We start from the raw sequence: 19,311 nt of genomic DNA on the forward strand, positions 1-19,311 counted from the left end.
GTGCAAAGGCCACTTTTTTGCATGGGGACTTGCATGAGGATATTTACATGCAACACAAGGAGCACTTGGTATATGCAAGCTACTTAAGAGCTTATATGATTTGAAATAGGCTCCAAGGGAACGGTGTCATAAGTTCAATGCCTTTATGTGGTATTAAACATACATTAGAAGTGAGACTAATTACTTATACACTGGGAAGGGTTGGGATTCTTTATACGGATGATGTGCTGATTGCTTAAAATTTAATCATGGATGTGGATGATTTAAGGAAATGGATGTATGAAGCCTTTGACATAAAGGACTTGGAGAATGCTAGACATGTTCTTAGTATTGCCTTATAAAGCTTCTTTCTTAACCCATGGCTAAGGATCCTTTTATTAATATAATCTATGCTCTCTCTCTCTCTCTCTCTCTCTCTCTCTCTCTCTCTCTCTCTCTCTCTCTCTCTCTCTCTCTCTCTCTCTAACAAATAATAGTTACTTATTCATACTTCAATGAATCTCATACTAAGGGTCCTTACACACTCCCTTGACCTTTGAAGAGAGGTGCGATTCCCACAACTCACATAAAAAACTAAGATGGAAGCTACATTAATCATAGACAAGCCACATCATGTATAATGTCACATAAAAGAATAAAGGAGTATCAAAGAAGGTGTTGCAATCAAGGTCTGTATCATATCCCATTTTTTGATATCAAACCTTAGGTTATAATATAATATGATATTCAAGCGGTACTAAAAAAAGTAGTGAAAAATATAGCATTATGAATTATGAATATACATTGATTGATAATATGACTTTGTACTCTATCAGAAGGCTTCAACGCTACAACTTGGTACATTGTACGTATGATATCAAAGTTTTTTTAAATTATAGTTGAAGCAAACATTGTACGGTGTCTCAACTTTGGTTTCTTTGTGCCTCCACCACCCATTTTGCATATGCTTGCAAAGCAATATTGAGAAGTTTGTAATGACTAAGATATATAATGTGATTTAGTATGTGAGCCATTAAACCAAAATACGATACCTATATGGCAATCCTCTACGGATGAAGCATCTATACTATTAGTTAAGGAGAGGTGGGGGGCGGATGCCACGTGGCAGCCCCCCACCTCCCCCACAAAAAAGAAAGAGAACGCAGGGGCGAGTGCCACACGTCCAACACCTGCCCTCCCCCCCGGTGCAAAAATCGCGCCCGCCCCGGCGCTTCGCACGGAATGCCTAGTATGTTAAGATGCAAAGCATGCGGAGTGTTAACACTATTGGCACTTAGTTGTAGATAACAACTGTCGTGCTTATGGGTTTTGTTCTTTTCCGTGGCTCCCCTGCTCGAGTGCCTGTGAACACGTTGTAATGTGAGCTGCCTGGTCGGGGAACCAGCCTATATAAAGGCTGGCGGCATCTGTTACAGTCTTCGCAACGACATGGCAGATGGAGCAAAAGACCTGGGAGCTCATGCTGCCAGCGAAGGCTCAAACCCTAACATCGCAGAACATCCCGTTGCCGCCGCCACCTCCCCCCCCCCTTTGGAAGACGGACGTCGGAGATCCGTCAGAACCAGACGGCCCCTATGTGGCTGTCGCCTCAAATTTTGCATGTGCAATCTCGATGATGGCCACGGTAGACATGGCCATCCGGCAGATGTCCCTGCAGTGAAAAAAACTGTAAGAAAAGCACAGAAGAGGACGCCGAGCTCCGTCGATTCCAGAATATCCAACAGCGATGATGGCAATGCCGCCACATCAGGGGCTCATGACTTGCAAGAGGCAGGAGCTTCAAAAGCATCAGGAAAGCAGCGCAGTCTTACCGAGTGCAATGCGGCGGTAGTCACTGACAATGGACAGATAACTCTTGATCGTCAAAATGGTGATGATAGCTCTTTGGCAGTGCAAGGAACCAGCCAGGATAGTCCACCAGAACAGAACCTAAGATCTATCGCAAAGGATCTGGTTTTAGAGGCATCAAGGGAGCATTGTAGACGTAGCAAGTGCAATGGTAACGAGGTCCTTAATAACGCAGAACCAAATAATGACGATCACAATGGCCATGATTCATTTCTAGTGCAACACAGCCATGCCTCAGAAGTCACCCAAAGCAACAAAAAGACTGTACATTCCAAATTATCAAGGAAACGGCCTAGAGCTAGGCTGTGTGACACTAATGATGTTCATGGCCAAGCACAAACAGACATGGGTTCTCAGAATGGTGACGATGGTTTGATTTCAATGCAACAAAGCACCAAAGATGGCCATGTCTTGCAATGTGCCGAGAATGGTAGAAGGAACCTGACTTCAAAAGGATTCAGGAAGCGTCCTAAGGCTAGCAAGTACAATAGTAATGAGGTCATTCATGATGACCAACTTATTAATTTTGATCACAATGGCAATGATGGTTCTCTGCCAGTGCAACAAAGAGGTGCCAGAAACAATAAAGATGACAAACAGTCTAGTCTTTCTCGTCCCAAGCAATCAAACAATCTTGCTTCATGTTTAGAAGCTCAGGCTTCTTGTCAACTCTTGGCAAAGAGGAGATGGAAAGAATTGGCTAGGCAGATGCTGAACGCAAAGGATGTTAGTGGAGCACAATCAGAACTGCAGAAGCATTTGTCACACAACAACGAACCAAATCAAGAGAAGGCTTCTCATAGTTGTCAGAAAATTGTTGTCCAAGAGAACCAAACAAGCAGAGGCCAAAGACGAGGGAAATTGAGGATTGTAACACCTAGATCACGAAGCAAAGAAGCAAGGGTGCATGCTATCAAGGCAAAGACACAAGACAGATTCAACAAGCAGCGAATGCACATTGTGAACAGGATGAAAGTGTGGTTAAACCAAGCAAAAGCTACAAAGGTGAGAGTTGCATCTTCCTCAAATAGAAAAAGGGGAGACACATCTGTAATTATCACACGAACCAAACAATCTTTAAGTATGTGATAGTTTTGAGTTTGAAGGTAATTTCCTTACCCATTGTTCATGTGGTTGGTTTGGTAGATACTAGTGATCAAGGTAAACCTGATCATGGGTGTGGTGACTTCATGCCATTGACAATAGTAATGTTGCATACATCATAGTTCTGTTGGAATTTTCAGTTTTCTCATCTATTTGATGATGAAAAGCTATGAAAAATGCCAAGTGCATGCTAAGGCCATAGAATGATGTCTTCCAAAATCGATTAGTGAACTCAAAATCTTGACCATACATGATCCTCTTGGCAATCCCTGTTCCTTTAGGATCTCCTTGATTGATAGAAAGTGGCATGATTTTGGAACCCGATGTTCTTCAAAAGGCCACTCATGAAATCCATCACCAAGCCAAGTCTTGAATAGGCAATGGTTGTGATTTCTTGACTACCTTGTGGCCATTAAGTTTTGAGGTATGACACATTGTCATCCCTTAGCAAACATCTTATCTGTGAGCAAAAGAAGAGCTGCAATGACTTCTCAAAAGTAGGACTAGAGCATCTTTTTAAGAGCAAGGAACTTGGACTCCAAAGAAGTGGCCAACATCAGTCTATTTGCGGTATTTTTTCACATCAAATTTAGAGATTGTTTACAAATTGGAAAGGCCAAAGCTCCGAGAGATTGGAGGCCATGCCACGAAGTCAAGGAATACATCAGAGTTCCTTTGGCTGAGATCTCAAGGAATGAGTCCGAGTTTTTACCATTGAAGTTTCCCAATTGTCAACAAATCAAACTCAATCCCACACCATTTTGAAGCCACTTGCTGTTCTCTATAACCAGCAACCCTAAAACTCAGTTTGCACCTTGATTTGAGTGCCCGGGGATCCCAAATCGAGTCTCCTACAGCTGTATGAGCCCTATGAAGAGAGGATAAAGAAACAAAAGCTTTAGTGGAGGTGGATCCATTGGCAATCTCTTTGGCATGCTCGTCATACTCTAAAACAAGCGGAGCAAGCTCCTCCCATAGCAACTTCTCACGGGTCCTTGATGTAAGAAGGCTGGTGTAGAAGACATCAAACCGGGGAGGTGGCAGTTGAGTCAAAAGAATCATGGCCGTATCCTTTGAAGAGATCATCCTACCAAGGGACGCAAGCTCATCCCTTATGTCCTCCAACTTGTTGATATGATCCTTCATGGAAGAAGAATCATCGACAACGAGTATCCCTAGTTTCTTCTCAAGAGTAATCCGATGGGTAAATGTCTTTTGATGGTACAAAGAAGCAAGCTTTGTCCACATCTCCGCTGCTTTCTGCAACTTGCGTACATCCTAGGACAGAATCATGTAAGCTCACAAAGAGGAAAAATTGGGCTTTAGAGTTGAGTTGATCCTATAAGGCCGCATGATCTATTGATGATCCAACAATGGGATCCTCCATTGGATGGGGAATAGGTTGGGTAACAAACTCCCAAAGATCGAAGGTATCAAGGATATACTCCATCTTATAGGACCAAAGCAAGTAGTTTGAACCATCAAGCTAGTTCTCTTTGGGTAAAGAAGGGAGTACGGGCACTTGTATAGAGGGTGCCATTGATGGCATATGGCCAGTAGAAGGGGCCTTCTGTGAGACATGGGGAGAACGGGGAGGAGATGTTTCTTAAACAAACGGGCTAGGTGACCTCTGTGCTTCACGATCTGCATGATTGTCTTCATGATAATCTCGTTGCTGTTCGGAGGAGTGTAGAGAAGGCTCCTCATCTCTATCATCAAAGCCATGAAAGTGGTTGCAAGATATCTTCAAAATCTTGCAAGACACCCATAAGAAATTTGTGTTTTGGTGGTAGACAACCCCAAAACAAGAAGAAATGGCTACAAGGTCACAATGAAGTCGATGTAGAGGGTCCTCCTTGGGGAGAAATATTGTTACTTGCACAAAGAAGCTGTCACCTTAAAGAAGAAAGTTGCACTTTCAACGAGACGCTGATATGGCAAGGCTGCTTGGCAGTTTGGGGTGGTCTCCTTTGCGAGAAATCAGCTCTCTCTCTCTCTCTCTCTCTCTCTCTCTCTTTCTCTCTCTCTCTCTCTCCCTTCCTCTCTCAGGCTCTAATACCATGTGAGAGTGCAACAGAAGAAGGAACACAAACATCGAGATAAAGGAATAGAGAGAGACTGCAAGAAAAGAAGAAAGAAATCTGCACTGAAGAAGGAAAGAATGCTGAATACAAAAGGACTGATCAGTCTTTGCACGCAGCCCACAACATCAGTGAGGGCACTAGATTAGGCTGATGATGATGGTAGCATTGGATGCGGAGGTCCGAGGAAGATGACGAAGTTGGAGCGTGCACTTGCCAAGGAAGGAGGAAGATGAATGAATGATTTGCCAATTGAGTGGGGAGGCTATAAATAGCCAAATACCCCCAAATTTGGCCAATGTGAAATTAGGGCCAAAATGTGGCCGACCACCATTTAATGCTGGTAAAATGCGAGAAAAATCTCAAAAAAAATCTTGGAAAAGGTGGACAATGTTCAATAAGTGGGGCAGATTGACATATGCAGAAATTGCCCGGGAAATCCACACAAAATCCCGGACTACATGAGAAAATACATTGAAGGGCAATAAATTGAGTGCTCTAGAATGAGCTACCTCCCTTGTCAAAACAAGTGACAGACATGTCAGAGCTCCTAAAGTCCTCGTTTAACTTAGACTGAACCTCCTAGGCAAGAAATGACAAGGCATGACAATCATGATTGTTAACAGACTTAGGTATGGAAGCTATGCACGAACGTAATACTCCTCACTTCCCTCTAGACTTAGCTTCAATTGAAGCTTCTTTTGTGAACGGATAATACTTTCTTGGTCTTGTAGTATAATGAAATACTAAGCCTTCTCCTTTTCAAAGGCTTGGTATTTCACGAAATTGAGTCCTATTGAATAGATAGAAAGAATCGTTATTGTTTGCTGTGACTCTGTACGATGGGCTCTCGATTCCGAGTCTTGAAAAATATTTAGAATACTCTTCTACAATTGTAAGAAGCATCCAAAAATCTTAAATTCCAATTTAGGGAATGGTTGCAATCTTGTTTCATTGCAATGAATTGAAGACACATTCTTTATGCCTATTGAATAGATAGAAAGAATTGTTATTGTTTGTTGTGACTCTGTATGATGGACTCTTGATTCCGAGTCTTGAAAAATATTTAGAATACTCTCCTACAATTGTAAGAAGCATCCAAAAATCTTAAATTCCAATTTATGGAATGGTTGCAATCTCGTTTCATTGCAATGAATTGAAGACACATTCTTTATGAGATGGATCTACCATTCAAAATATGGACGAATGAAACGTTTCTCAATTGAATGACCCTATAGAATAGATTTTGTTCCTTTCTACATTTCAAGAACAAGTAAAGGGAGGGGTGGTTGGTTGTGGATATAGCTAAGTGGATTAAGCAATGGATTGTAGGTCCATCACACGTGGATTCAATCCTTATTGTTTGCCTATTTGATTGCATACCTCAAGATTCTTACGTGAATGAAAAAGGTCAATAGGGGGGAAAAAGAAGAAAGAAATGGATAGGGTTTCCCCCAACTCATAATGGATTGAGATTCCAAGGAATTCAAAAACTAGTTTAATAATTATTTATGATTGAGAAAAATATTTTTATTGGCTAACAATTAGATTGGCTAGGCCAATTTATCACCCAAGTGAACTTGAGTACTGATTAGCTAGGAATTGGCATGGATTAATTAATTAATGCCCATTCCCTAGTGTTTGACGCTAGCTATCGCCTAGTACATGTTGGGCATAACTTATTACAACTTTTGCCTTTGTCACGAGCTAATATCTGAGGGTCTTGGGTCCCACATCGCGAAATAATTAACTTGTACCTCACATGTGCAAGTTACATTTGCACATTTGATTACCTTTTAACCAAATGCTAAGTAAATCATTAAAATTTCACATCCTCGTGATAGACCACACCCTTGAAATCCTTGCAATTGTCCTTGACTGCATTGCAATGTACTAGAGCAAAGCATATTGCATTGGAATTTCCCAAGAGGCATCATAGTCAAATCAACATTGGCCATTGCTGTTTAACCATGCTAAAGCCAAACACTCGCTGAAAATTTTCAGCTAACATAAATAAAACATAAGACTCATAAAGAATCCAAAACTTTGCTAGAAAACCATAGAATGCATCTCTCAATAGCATATCTCAACTATTTTGGCCAAACAACCATAGCAAATTATAAATTTAGTATGGTTGAATGACCAGTGGTATTCATAAAACACATTGCTGTCCACAAAATCAGCTGAATACCACTGAAAATTGATGATTATCCACTGAAAACCAGCAACCGATAGTCAATTTATGATGATCATTCATGATGCAAATTGATAGATAATTATGCAAATGTATAGTTTTAGAGCTATAGTGAAAACCATACCAATCTACATACCAAACTACACCAATTAGTACACTGAATAGTGACCTCATGGCTGATATACTGTCGCACAGTACCTTGGATACATGTTGAATACATTCGAGATCCACTATACACGTGCTGCTCCTCACTTGAGGAGTGGAAATGCTACCTCCCTCTTGAGCATCAAGTAATGCTTTGGACCCCTTCTTTACTAAACCTGATTGAGCCTGATCCAAAGTCGCCTCTAATAAAAAAGCCTCGAGGTAAAGCTATAATAACTAAGAGTGGTATGGACTCTGCCAAGTTATTCTTCCATCCACTTAGCATCCATCAATAGGTGAAACAATACTAAAACTTCACCAAGAAGCACATGGATATTCTTACCTCTAACTCAGCTCAATAGCATGGAATAGTGTGGCTGGTTTCTGGGCCATAACATCAACTGATAAATCAGGCTCCAGACTATTTATATAATGCCCCAAAACTTGCACTAGGCTCCAAGCCTTTTTGCCTCTTGAGCATTGCAATACTTTATACTTTTACATTGCTGCAATTCCAACTTAACTAATATGCAACATTGCATCCAATTGATTAGCCCCTCATATGTACTTGACATGCTAGGAGCACCGGACACATCAGGAAACATTCTTGTTTGCATACTTTGGACCATTGCAATGTGACTATGGAATTTGCATACTAGCAGCCACACCAAGTTACATGTTCCCATACATTACATGCATTACTGACTGCATTTTTCCTCATGACTAGCACTATATGGAGCATTGCATGATTGGCATTAATACCATGAGTCCCAAACACAGTGAGTTGCACATAGGCATTGCTAAACTTGTCACATACTTGGATACATTTGGGCCTTGCATACTATGTATAGATGGTTGCATAACAACTACATTTGGTTGTTGAAGCCTTACCATCAATAGCTTGGAAAAATGAACCACCACCAAAGTACCTTGGGTGACCTACATTAGGATGCATTACTTGCTGTCTAAAAAGTATTGGATTTGCACTTCAAAATTAATTCCCCCACTGTCATCATTTGCTTATGCTTACTACCCACATTTGGAACATCATGCTATTGTATTGGCTGATCCTTTGGTGCAACTTGCTGTCTCAAAGTGTTGAAAGTCATCTCCTGTGCTACCTCAGCAGTGCCATGTGGCAATCTGCCATGTGGCAATAGTTGGACTGTTTGTCGGCTGCATTGAATGCAGTTGACCTGGTTATTTTGGGCCATTTTTGAGGCATTCTTTTCAGCCTTTATAAGGTTGAGTTTCTAGCAGTCTTAGATACTTGTATCTGACAGATTTCAGCCTGCTAGTGAAGGAGATTGCACTCGGGGCTGACGGAGATCGAGGTCCTTGTGGTGGAGACATACGTAGATATTTTCTTTGCATGTGTGTATAATTCTGCATCCTTATACAACATTCTTCACTGCAGATTTTTTGTGTTTTGCTGTCTCTTTCTCTTTCTCTCTTCTCTCTCTGTTCACTCTTTGTCACGGTCATTCACTTCCGCATTGCTTCACTCTGACATGGTATCAGAGCATTGAAGGACTGACCTATTTGAAGAGGAGTTTTCAGCGCGACACAAGGTTGGGTTTTCAATGTTCAAGTGCAATTAGGTGGGGTGCGCATCAGAACAAGGCTGAGGCGACCGTGGGCGTGCAAGAAAAGAGAAGATTTGTTGAAGCTGTTGCTGTTTTTTTTTTGCTGTTTTAGAGAAGGAAGAAGGCTGCGTTTTGGCCTTCGAGTGCCTCTGACGGCTGAAGAAGGTTTGGGATGCAAAGTCTTAGCAGGCTGCATTTTCACAATTAGAGGGGGTTTCTTTTGTGTTTGTGCAGGCATTGCAGGTGAAGATGTCTACAGAGACTAATGTGGAGTTCTAGGCAATCATGGACCAGAAGGTGTCTGTCTTACCAGCTCTTCCATCAGATCAAAAGCTCGATGGCGACAATTACTGCATCTGGTGTGTGATGATGTTGGCCATATTGGAGTCTTACGATTTGGCGGAGCTTGTGGTGGAGGAGATCAACCAACCCTTGGTGAGAGATGAGTCCAAACTCTCTTCAAATACTTGTGTGGAGTTGACCAAGGCCCAGTCTCATTAGGACAAGTTGAATGCCAGGCTCTGTTCTTTTCTTTTTCTATCTTGTACAATAGCCGTGATAGCCCATATAGAGCACTTGACGGTGGTTCGGGAGATATGGCTGAAACTTGAGCAGACGTATAACCGGATGACCCTTATGAAGAGGGTTTATTTGGAGGTACAAATGTGGACCTTGTCCATGAATAAGTCTTCTTCGCTTCGGGACCACATCAACAAGCTTCGACAGCTTTAGATGCAGGTTCAAAATGCGGGGAAGCCCATTTCCTCTGAAGACATGGTAATCACCTTATAGCCCAATTATCACCACGATTCGGTACCTTTTATTCCGCTCTTATTGAATCAGGGCGGGAGTCGACTCTTCGTTGGGAAGAGTTAGTTCCTATGGTCTTGGACCAAGAGGAACAGTTGAAGGGACAGGATGTTTCCAAATCAGAGGCATTGATTGGTCAAGCCTCTTAGAAGAAGGAGAAGGACCAAAAGAAGAAAAAGGAGGACAACAAATCTAAGAAGGACAAAGAGAAAGAATCGATATGCCATATTTGTGGTAAGACCGGCCATTGGAAGAACTGCCTTGACGAAGACATGAAGGACACCAAGAAGAAGGACACAAAGGATTCTGGAGCAGTGGCTGCACCCGCATCACCTTCTTTTCTACACTTAGCGGTCATTGAGGACTCTACACGGAAGACTTCTGATGTTGCGATGATAGCTTCCCAGGCTCGAGAGTGGATTGTGGACAGTGGTGCCTCATGGCACATGACTCCTTTGATAGTTGGTGTTGCCCATTTACGACCCTTGTGTGGGTAGATTCTCATAGGAGACATCTCTTTTGTGTCTATTGCTGCACGGGGTGAGATGTAGCTGATTCTAGATAGACGTGGTGGTAACCACACTTCCGAGGTGTTGCATGAGGTATGAGGAGAATGGCATCTACAAATTGAAGTCTTCTTCCGCTCTTACCTCTTTTCTTCTTACCTCTCAAACACAGTCCGAGCTATGGCATGCTCGGTTTGGCCACCTGAACCATGAGTATCTTTGAAAGGCGTTGCGAGGATCGCTTGTTCGAGGTTTGCCAGCGGACATAGTGGTGAGCCAACAGCCATGCATCTCTTGCATTTGTGGGAGGCAACATAGGGATGCGATTCCCAATAAAGCTTCGAGGCGGTCTACTTCACCTATGGAGCTTGTATCTACGGATCTTTGTGGCGCTATGAGGAATGAGTCCTTGACGGGGAGCTCATACTTCATGTTGATCATAGATGACTACAGCAAGATGACGTGGGCCTATTTCTTGGCGCTGAAGTGAGAGGCTTTCTCCCACTTCAAGGATTGGCTTCTCTTCAAGGAGAACTGCTCGGGCAGGAGATTGAAGTCCTTGCAATTAGACAAGGGTGGTGAATTTGTTTCTAATGAGTTTACTCGTTTTTGTGTAGATAGAGGCATTCACTAGGAGTTTGCTAATACCAACACTCAAGAGGATGGCATTTTGGAGCGGAAGAACCGAAGTGTGATCGAGATGGCACGCACCATGATGGAGCACTGACAGACACCTTAGTTTCTATGGGTTGAGGTAATGGCTACGGTAGTCCACATCCTAAATCGATCCCACACTTTGGCCGTTGATAGGATGACACCTTTTGAGGCTTACTTTGGAACTAAGCCTGATGTCTCTTATTTCAGGATCTTTGGGGGTGATGCCTATGTGTACATTACGAAGGTGCAACGTGATAAATTTGAAGCAGCTTCATGACAACAGGTATTTGTTGGCTACAGCTCCCAGTCCCAAGGTTATCGCTTGTATGATCTTGTGAAGTGGGATGTCTACACGAGCCGAGATGTGCAGTTCATGGAAGTTTTGGCCATAGAGGGGGGTGAGGAACACCCCGTACTTGGAGTTCCAGGGGAGAGTTGGGTTCTCGAGACAGTTCCTTTGAAGCCCGAGCCTCTTGATGGAGATTCTTCTTCAGATTCAGAGTCTTCTCTTCCACTAGCCACTGCAGTGGAGATTCTACGGGTGGATGTACTCGAGTCTTTAGTAGATGGAGAGCGATGAGGAGAGCTTCAGCCTCTTCCTCGTTGGGCCCGTGACACACTATGGGATTCAAGGATCGAGGGGGTCCTTGCAGAGTGGGAACCGCAGGATGGACCATGGGGGTCACAGAGGCACCAAGCACATTCTACGTGTTGGGAATAAAGGCCTCGTGCCTTTAAATATGCTCAGGTGTGAACACACCCTTAGCACTTGTACTTATACATATATATCTACCTAAAAACCTAAAGGTACTCTCTTGTCATTGTATCTACAAACGGGCTCACTCTCGGCTTTGCTCTATCTCACTCTCTGCCTCTCACTGCGCGTAACGACGGTCTGTCTCGATCTCTGTGCCCAAACCGTCACTACAAACTATCATAGCACAGACTGCACGCGTTCCGTGGTCAAAGGTAGCTCGTGTATAGTTGCTGAATGTATGAATCGGCAGACAAGAGACGAGTAGCAGTCGAGCAGAACTAGGCGACAATTCTAGGGCTGCACGCAAGTCAAAACGTTAGGCGATAGTTGCTGCAGGTCGACGGGGGTCATGAAAGAACTGCAGCGACCAGGTGCTAGAGTGTGAGACAACAGTTGTGACGAAGGGCTCGTGGCGGGTAGGGCTAGGGCGACATGGCTTCACGGTTGCGCTAACGACCAGTGGGGCGGGACCATCGAGCGTTGACGGCGCGACTCAACGGCACGCCTCGAATAGGGCGACATTTAGTCAACGACCCGTCCCACGGGTCAACAAAGACTCCCCCCACCATCACGTTCCTCTTTTTATTTTCCTTTTTTTAAAAAGAAAAAATCAGATTCTACCCCTTCCTTAATGGGGTTTTGTGCGCCAGGCAAAAAAGACCAGATTTGTGCAACTGTGGTCTAGAAAATTTGGGGCTTGTCCCAGATTTGGGAAATGTGATGGAGGACAAGCAAACTTGTTTTAGAAATTGCAGGAATTTGTGAAATCTTGCCTCCGACATTTGGGGCTTTTCATGTATATGCACAAATTGGGCTGAAATTTACCCAATCTCTCGACATTGATGCACATTGGACCCTGTGCAATTTGGGGCTTTTGCAGTTTGGGCAAAATCTGTGCAACATTTGGTCATTTTATGTGCATGCAGGTTGAATTCCGCGCAATTTGGACATCAACACTTGGTAAAATTTGGGGGTTTTGCTGAAATTGCTCTATTTTGGCAAAATTGGCTTGTTCTATGCATGATAGAGAAAATGCAGATATGCGGTTGATGCTTTGAGCACAAATATTTTGGGGCTTTTGACCGTTCGTGTCAAATTTTATGCTCGTGGGTACATGTACAACAGAAATTGCAGCTAAAATCTGGGATTTCTCGTGTAATGTGATGCATATGCCCTTGGAATAGCTATAATCAGTTGTGGAATGTTGTAGCACATGGTTTGGTGCTTCTGAAAATTTAATTACAGATCTAGAATCTGTGCTTTTGTGCGGTCATTTATTACTGATTGGTACTTTGTACCTTGGTCACTTGAGTGACAAATTTGGGCCTGCATTTGCTATTTTCTGGTCACATCTGGGCTGAAAATCATGGCTGGCAGCAATGACAGCAGTAATCTGATGCACATAAAGAAGCTTGAAGGCGCACATGACTTTGCAATTTGGCAAAAGCAGTGCTGTTGCAAAAGAAGCAGGCAAAGCCGATCAAAACCAAAGGGGCAAAGCCCGCGGACATGGAACAGGACAATTGGGATGAGTTAAATGAGCTTGCACGCTCAACCATAGAGCTATCGATTTGTGATGCCTTGCTGTTCAACATTGAAGGTTTGGATTTTGCATATGCTATATGGACTAGACTGGAATAAATGTATGCACAAAAGAGTGCTGCAAGCAAAGTGTATTTACTATTGGCTGAAAAAGCTTATGGATTTGCGTATGAAAGAGGGCACAACAATGTCTACTCACTTGAGTGAGTCTAACTCCATTTTCAGCCAGCTGGTTGCCTTGAAGTTCATGATTGATGAGAAATTCAAGGCTACTTTCTTGGTTTGCACTCTACCAGAGAGTTGGGATACATTCAGGACTGCTATGAGCAATTGTAATGTGATCCTTTTGTATGCTGATGTAGAGAGTGCTCTACTTATGGAAGAGATGAATTGGCAGAACAATGCATCCAGTAAGTCTTCCAGTGCTTTGCATACTAGGGGCAGATCACAGCAAAAGGGCAAATATGATAGTAAGGGACGCAGTGAATCACGTGGCAAAGATGTTAAATGTTATCATTGTGGCAAGAAGGGTCAATTTAAACGTGATTGCTACAAATGGAAGAAAGAGAAAGGAAAAGGTAAGAAGACAGAGGATAGCAAGGAAAAGGACAGTCAGCCTAAGAAGAGCAGTGTAAGAATTGAAGAGGTGAATGTAGTCACTCATGACAGTGATAGTGGGAGTGATGTACTCTTTGTCTCTTCACACTTTGGTGCACATGTTTTACTTGTAGATATGGATGATGACATGTATACCTGGATTCTCGATTTAGGTGCTTCCTTTCATGTCACCCCTCATCGTGAGTGATTCTCTACCTATAGAGGGGGTCGACATGGTGTTGTCCATCTTGGGGATAACTATGCATGTGACATTTCAGGTATTGGCAGTGTGCAGTTACAGTTTCAGCATGGCTCTGTCTTTACACTTCAGCGTGTACGGCATGTATCTCAACTCAAGAAGAGCTTGATTAGCACAGGGCAGCTAGATGATGATGGCTTTCATACCACCTTTGGTGATGGAAAATGGAAGATCTGTAAGGGATCTAGGGTTATTGCCAGAGATTGTAAGAGTGATACCTTGTATCCACTTCATATATCTAGTGTGCATGACCATGCTGTTGCCGTGACCGAGTAGCCAAGCGTTTCTTTGTGGCATGGTCGGTTGGGACACACGAGTCAAATAGGAATGAAAGTGCTTTCTCGTTTGGGTTACTTGCCTTGTCTTCATTATGCTGATTTTGAGCATTGTAATCATTGTATTTATGGCAAACATGCACAGACGTCTCACAAAAAGTCTATTTTTTTGAAATCTTCTCCTTTAGAGTTAGTACATTGAGATATATGTCAAATGCCAGGATTATCTTTAGGGGGAAAGAAATATTTTGTTACCTTTGTCGATGATGCTACACGGAAAGTATGGGTTTACCCTATTCGTAGCAAGGATGGAGTGCTTGACAAGTTTAAAAATTTCTTTGTATTGGTTGAAAGTCAGATAGATAAGACACTTAAGTGTCTTCGCTCTGATAATGGTGGGGAATATGTGTCCAAGGCTTTTCAGGCATTTTGTGACAGCAAAGGGATAAAGAGGGAGCTCACTGCCCTCATAATTTGCCCCAAAATGGAGTTGCAAAGCGTATGAATTGGACCATATAGGATAAGGTCCGTATGCTGCTGTCTCATGCTGCATTACCCCATGGTTTTTGGGCAGAGGTTGTTATGACAGCTGCTCACTTAATTAATCGGTCACCAAACATGTCTTTTGGGTGGGGGGGGGGGGGGGGGAGTGCCGCAAGAAGCGTGGTCGGGCAAACCACCTTCATATGTTCATCTAAAAGTGTTTGGCTGCGAGGCTTTTGTACACATTCGTAAAGAAAAATGCAGCAAACTTGAGCCAAAGTCCTGTAAATGCATTTTCCTAAGATATGGTGACGAGGGTGAAATGGGGTATAAATTGTGGGATCTTGAGAAAAGGAAAGTAGTACACAGCAATGACGTTATCTTCCGGGAAGATCGCATGCACAAATAGCCTGAAAAGATTGAGGAGGTCCATAGGGTTGTATTCCGAGAAGAAATACCTTTTGGACAGCAAAATGTGGCCGCTGTACAGCAGCAAATACCTGCTGTAAATATGAACCTGTAAATGCAGGAAATGATGTTGGAAATGATTAGCCAGCTATTGCCCATGAAAATGAGCCACTACATGTGTAGGAACAGCTAGGACAGCAAGCTGTTAATGCTGATTTGCAGGCTGAAATGCCAGGACAACATGCTGAAAATGAAAATTTGTAGGAACAACCAGCAAACAATGACCATTGGGTTAGGAGATCGTCTAGGGCTACTAGACAACTTGACAGGTTTGTTCTTGGTGCAAACAATGTGGCTGATTATGTCATGTTGACAGACTGTGGTGAACCGTCTTGCTTCAAGGAAGCAATGGACAGACAGGACAGCAAGAAATGGTATAAAGCCATGTTGTTAGAGATGGAATATCTTGAGAAAAATGATACTTGGAACTTGGTGCAGTTGCCTAAGCGGCAGAAAACACTTCCATGCAAATGGGTTTACAAGATGAAGGTCACTTCTGGTTCCTCACGAAAGTACAAAGCAAGATTGGTTGCAAAGGGGTACAAATAGGAGCATGGAAAACAATTTGATGAGATTTTCTCTCCTGTAGTCAAGATGACTACATTGAGAACCATTTTGGGCTTGGTTGCAGTTGAGGATATGGAGCTCATACAGATGGATGTAAAGACTGCGTTTTTACATGGTGATCTGCATGAAGACATCTATATGTAGCAACTTGAAGGGTTTGTTGAACAAGGGAAAGAAAAAATGGTATGTAAACTCAAAAGGAGTTTGTATGGGCTGAAACAAGCACCAAGAGAATGGTATCATAAGTTTGATACATTCATGCAGTCTCAAGGTTTTCATAGAAGTCGATCACTGCTTGTACACTAAGAAGGCAGCAGATGGTAGCTTGATTATCTTGGTTCTGTATGTTGATGACAAGCTGATTGCTGGTAGGGATACTCATGCCTTGAACTCACTGAAGCAAAGTCTCCATGGCAGCTTTGACATGAAGGATCTTGGTGATGCAAATCACATTCTTGGCATGTGAATACTTAGATTGAAAGGCTTACTCTATCTATCTCAGCAGGAGTATATCTCCAAAGTTTTGCAGTGTTTCAATATGGAGGGGGGGGGGGAGGCGGAAACAATTGGGGTTCCATTGCCTCCATATGTGAAACTCAATGCAGATGACAACCTTACATTTGATGATGAGAAGGCTGAAATGGCTAAGATACCATATGCTTCAGCTGTTGGCAGTTTGATGTATGCTATGGTTGCTACATGTCGTGACATTGCCTTTGTAGTGGGAGTGGTTAGCAGATACATGGCAACCCATGGCAAGAAGCATTAGGATGCAGTGAAAGGTATTATGAGATACCTCAAAGGCACAAAGGAGATCTGCTTTGGAAAGTAGAAGGCATCTGTTGTTGGCTTTATGGATGCTGACTATGCTAGTCATGCGAACTGCAGGAAGTCCACTTCTGGGTATGTAATTTCACAGAAGGAGCAGTCTCTTGGATCTCCAGGCTAAAAAAGTGTGTTGCATTGTCTACTACAGAGGCAGAGTATGTGGCTGCCACTGAGGCATGCAAGGAGGCTTTATGGCTTTCACGTCTGGTGGGAGAGCTTGGTATCACAGAGTTACGTGTTCTCCATTGTGATAGTTAGAGTGCTATTATGCTAGCACGGAATCTTATCTTCCATGCAAAGACAAAGCACATACAGGTGAAGTACCACTTCATTAGAGATGTACTTGACAACAAGAGCATTGAGCTTATCAAAGTGTATACAGATGATAATCGTGCAGACCTTCTCACAAAGGGTCTTTCAGTAGAGAGGTTTGCTCATTGCCGACAGATGATGGGAGTTGGATAGATATATGTATTTCAGCTTTGTATATATCTAGACTTAGTTGATTATTTTCTCCTCTTCAGGTACATTGCCTTTAGGTGGGAGGTTGTTGGGAATAAAGGCCTCGTGCCTTTAAATGTGCTCGAGTGTGAACACACCTAACCTAAAGGTACTCTCGTCATTGTACCTACAAACGGGCTCACTCTCGACTATGCTCTATCTCACTCTTTTGTCTCTCACTGCGCGTAACGATTGTCTGTCTCGATCTCTGTTCCCAACCTGTCATTATGCTACGGAGCTTGATTGCTCTAACTATTGTTTGATGTCCAGTGTTCTGCAGGATAGAGAGCCTACATTAGTGAAGGAGGCTTTACAATTTGATCATTGGTGGAAGGCAATGGAAGCGGAGTTGGAGGCTATTGAGCAGAATGGCACTTAGTCTCTTGTACCTTGTCCCTCTCACAAGAAGGTGATTGGTTTCAAATGGGTTTTCAAGACCAAGTAGCATAGTGATGGCTCTTTGGACAAGCACAAGGCTCACCTTGTTGCTAAAGGTTTTGCATAGCACCCAGGTGTTGACTTTCATGATACCTTTGTCCCCACAGCTTGTATGGCGACTATTCGTGCTATTCTTGCTTTGGCTGGTCATAGGTGATGGCCTGTTTTTCAGTTGGATATGAAGTCAACTTTCTTGAATGGTGGTTTGAAGGAGGAGATCTATGTAGCGCAGCCTCCTGGCTTTGGTTCCTTAGATGGAAAGGTTTACAGGTTGAAGAAGGCCTTGTATGGCCTGAAGTAGGCTCTGTGTACTTGGAACGAGAATATTGATTCGTTTCTCTAGGTCAAGTTGGGATATCGGCGCTCTAGGGCCGATCCGCAACTTTATGCACACACTTCCGAGGGTGGTCATGTGTTGTTTGTTTTATATGTTCACGACTTGATTGTTATAGGTGATCATGCCGAGAAGGTCGATGAGATGAAGGCAGCCCTACATCAAAAGTTCGAGATGACGGATTTAGGACTTCTCCATTTCTTTTTGGGCCACGAGATTTATTAGTCTCAGAGGGGGATTTTCATCTCTCAATAGAGATATATATAGGAGCTCTTGGTGACTTTTGAGATGGAGGATTGTCGGTCCATTTCTACTGCTATGGATCTGAACTTGAAGGCCACTTCCCATGTAGATTCTCCTTTGGCGGATGCTACTTGCTACTGTCAGCTAATTGGATTCTTGATTTGGCTCCTCAACACACGGGTTGATCTATGTTTTGTTGTAGGTCTCTTGGCTGGGTTCATGAGTGCCCCTTAGCAGGTGCATTGGCAGGCTGCTGAGAGGATACTTCGTTTCTAAGGAGGACCTTTGACCTCAAAATTTTCTATCCAGCAGCAGGTACAGGTGCTTCTGATCTGTTCTTGCCAGTTGGAGTGATTCAGATTGGGCTGGTGATGTGGATCAAAGGCGATTTACTATAGGTTACTGTTTTACCTTGGGTGCTGGTGCTATCTCTTGGAGTAGCAAGAAGCTGCCCATGGTAGCCCTATCTTTGATTGAGGTAGAGTATCGGGCTGCTTCTTCTACCACATGTGAGACTGTGTGGCTTCGGCGGTTGTTGGAGGAGCTTGGCTACCCCTAGACTCGTCCTACTATCTTGTGGTGCGACAATGAGAGTTGCATTGCCTTGGCACACGGAATTCCGTATTCCATGCTCGGACGAAGCACTTAGAGATCAAAGCTTTTGGATGCAACCATCAATGTGGAATACTGTAAGACTCAGGACAATCTTGCAGATTTGTTTACAAAGGCATTTCCCCAGGCTTTGCTTCATCGACATTCCAGATCCCTCCGTCTTTTGCCTTGTCCAAGATCTGAGAGGGGGTGTTGAGATCCAAGATCTGAGAGGGGGTGTTGAGAGTCATCTCCTGCGCCACGCCAGTAGTGCCACGTGGTAGTTTACTACGTGGCAGTAGTCAGATTGTCCGATTGCAGTCTGAAGCCGACCTGGTTATTTTGGGTAATTTTTGAGGTATTCTTTTCAGCCTTTATAAGGTTGAGTTTCCAGCAATCTTAGATACTTGTATTTGATAGGTTTTAGCTTGTTGGTGACAGAGATTGCACTTGGGGAGACTGATGGAGATCGAGGTTCTCGTGGTGGAGACATACGTA

At 43.2% G+C, this 19,311-nt stretch overlaps 1 protein-coding gene across 3 annotated transcripts in view; it reads left to right on the forward strand.

Annotated features, from left to right (window-relative positions):
• Positions 1–1,293: 1,293 nt before the first annotated feature.
• Positions 1,294–19,311, forward strand: part of LOC148023019 (uncharacterized) — a 68,129-nt gene continuing 50,111 nt past the window's right edge. For 2 of the 3 annotated variants that reach the window (XR_015693597.1, XM_087696007.1), the window contains exon 1: positions 1,295–2,853. Coding sequence is in view for 2 of the 3 variants with exons in the window: in XM_087696007.1 (XP_087552133.1) it covers positions 1,429–2,853 (1,425 nt within the window). In the remaining variant the exon portion in view is untranslated. Of the gene's footprint in view, positions 2,854–19,311 lie in introns of all 3 variants that reach the window. The other variant, XM_087696008.1, reaches the window with a different exon arrangement.

This window comes from Lygodium microphyllum, chromosome 16 (genome assembly GCF_053477565.2).
Source record: "Lygodium microphyllum isolate KBCC chromosome 16, Lygodium_microphyllum_v1.1.10, whole genome shotgun sequence".
NCBI classification, from domain to species: Eukaryota; Viridiplantae; Streptophyta; class Polypodiopsida; order Schizaeales; family Lygodiaceae; genus Lygodium; species Lygodium microphyllum.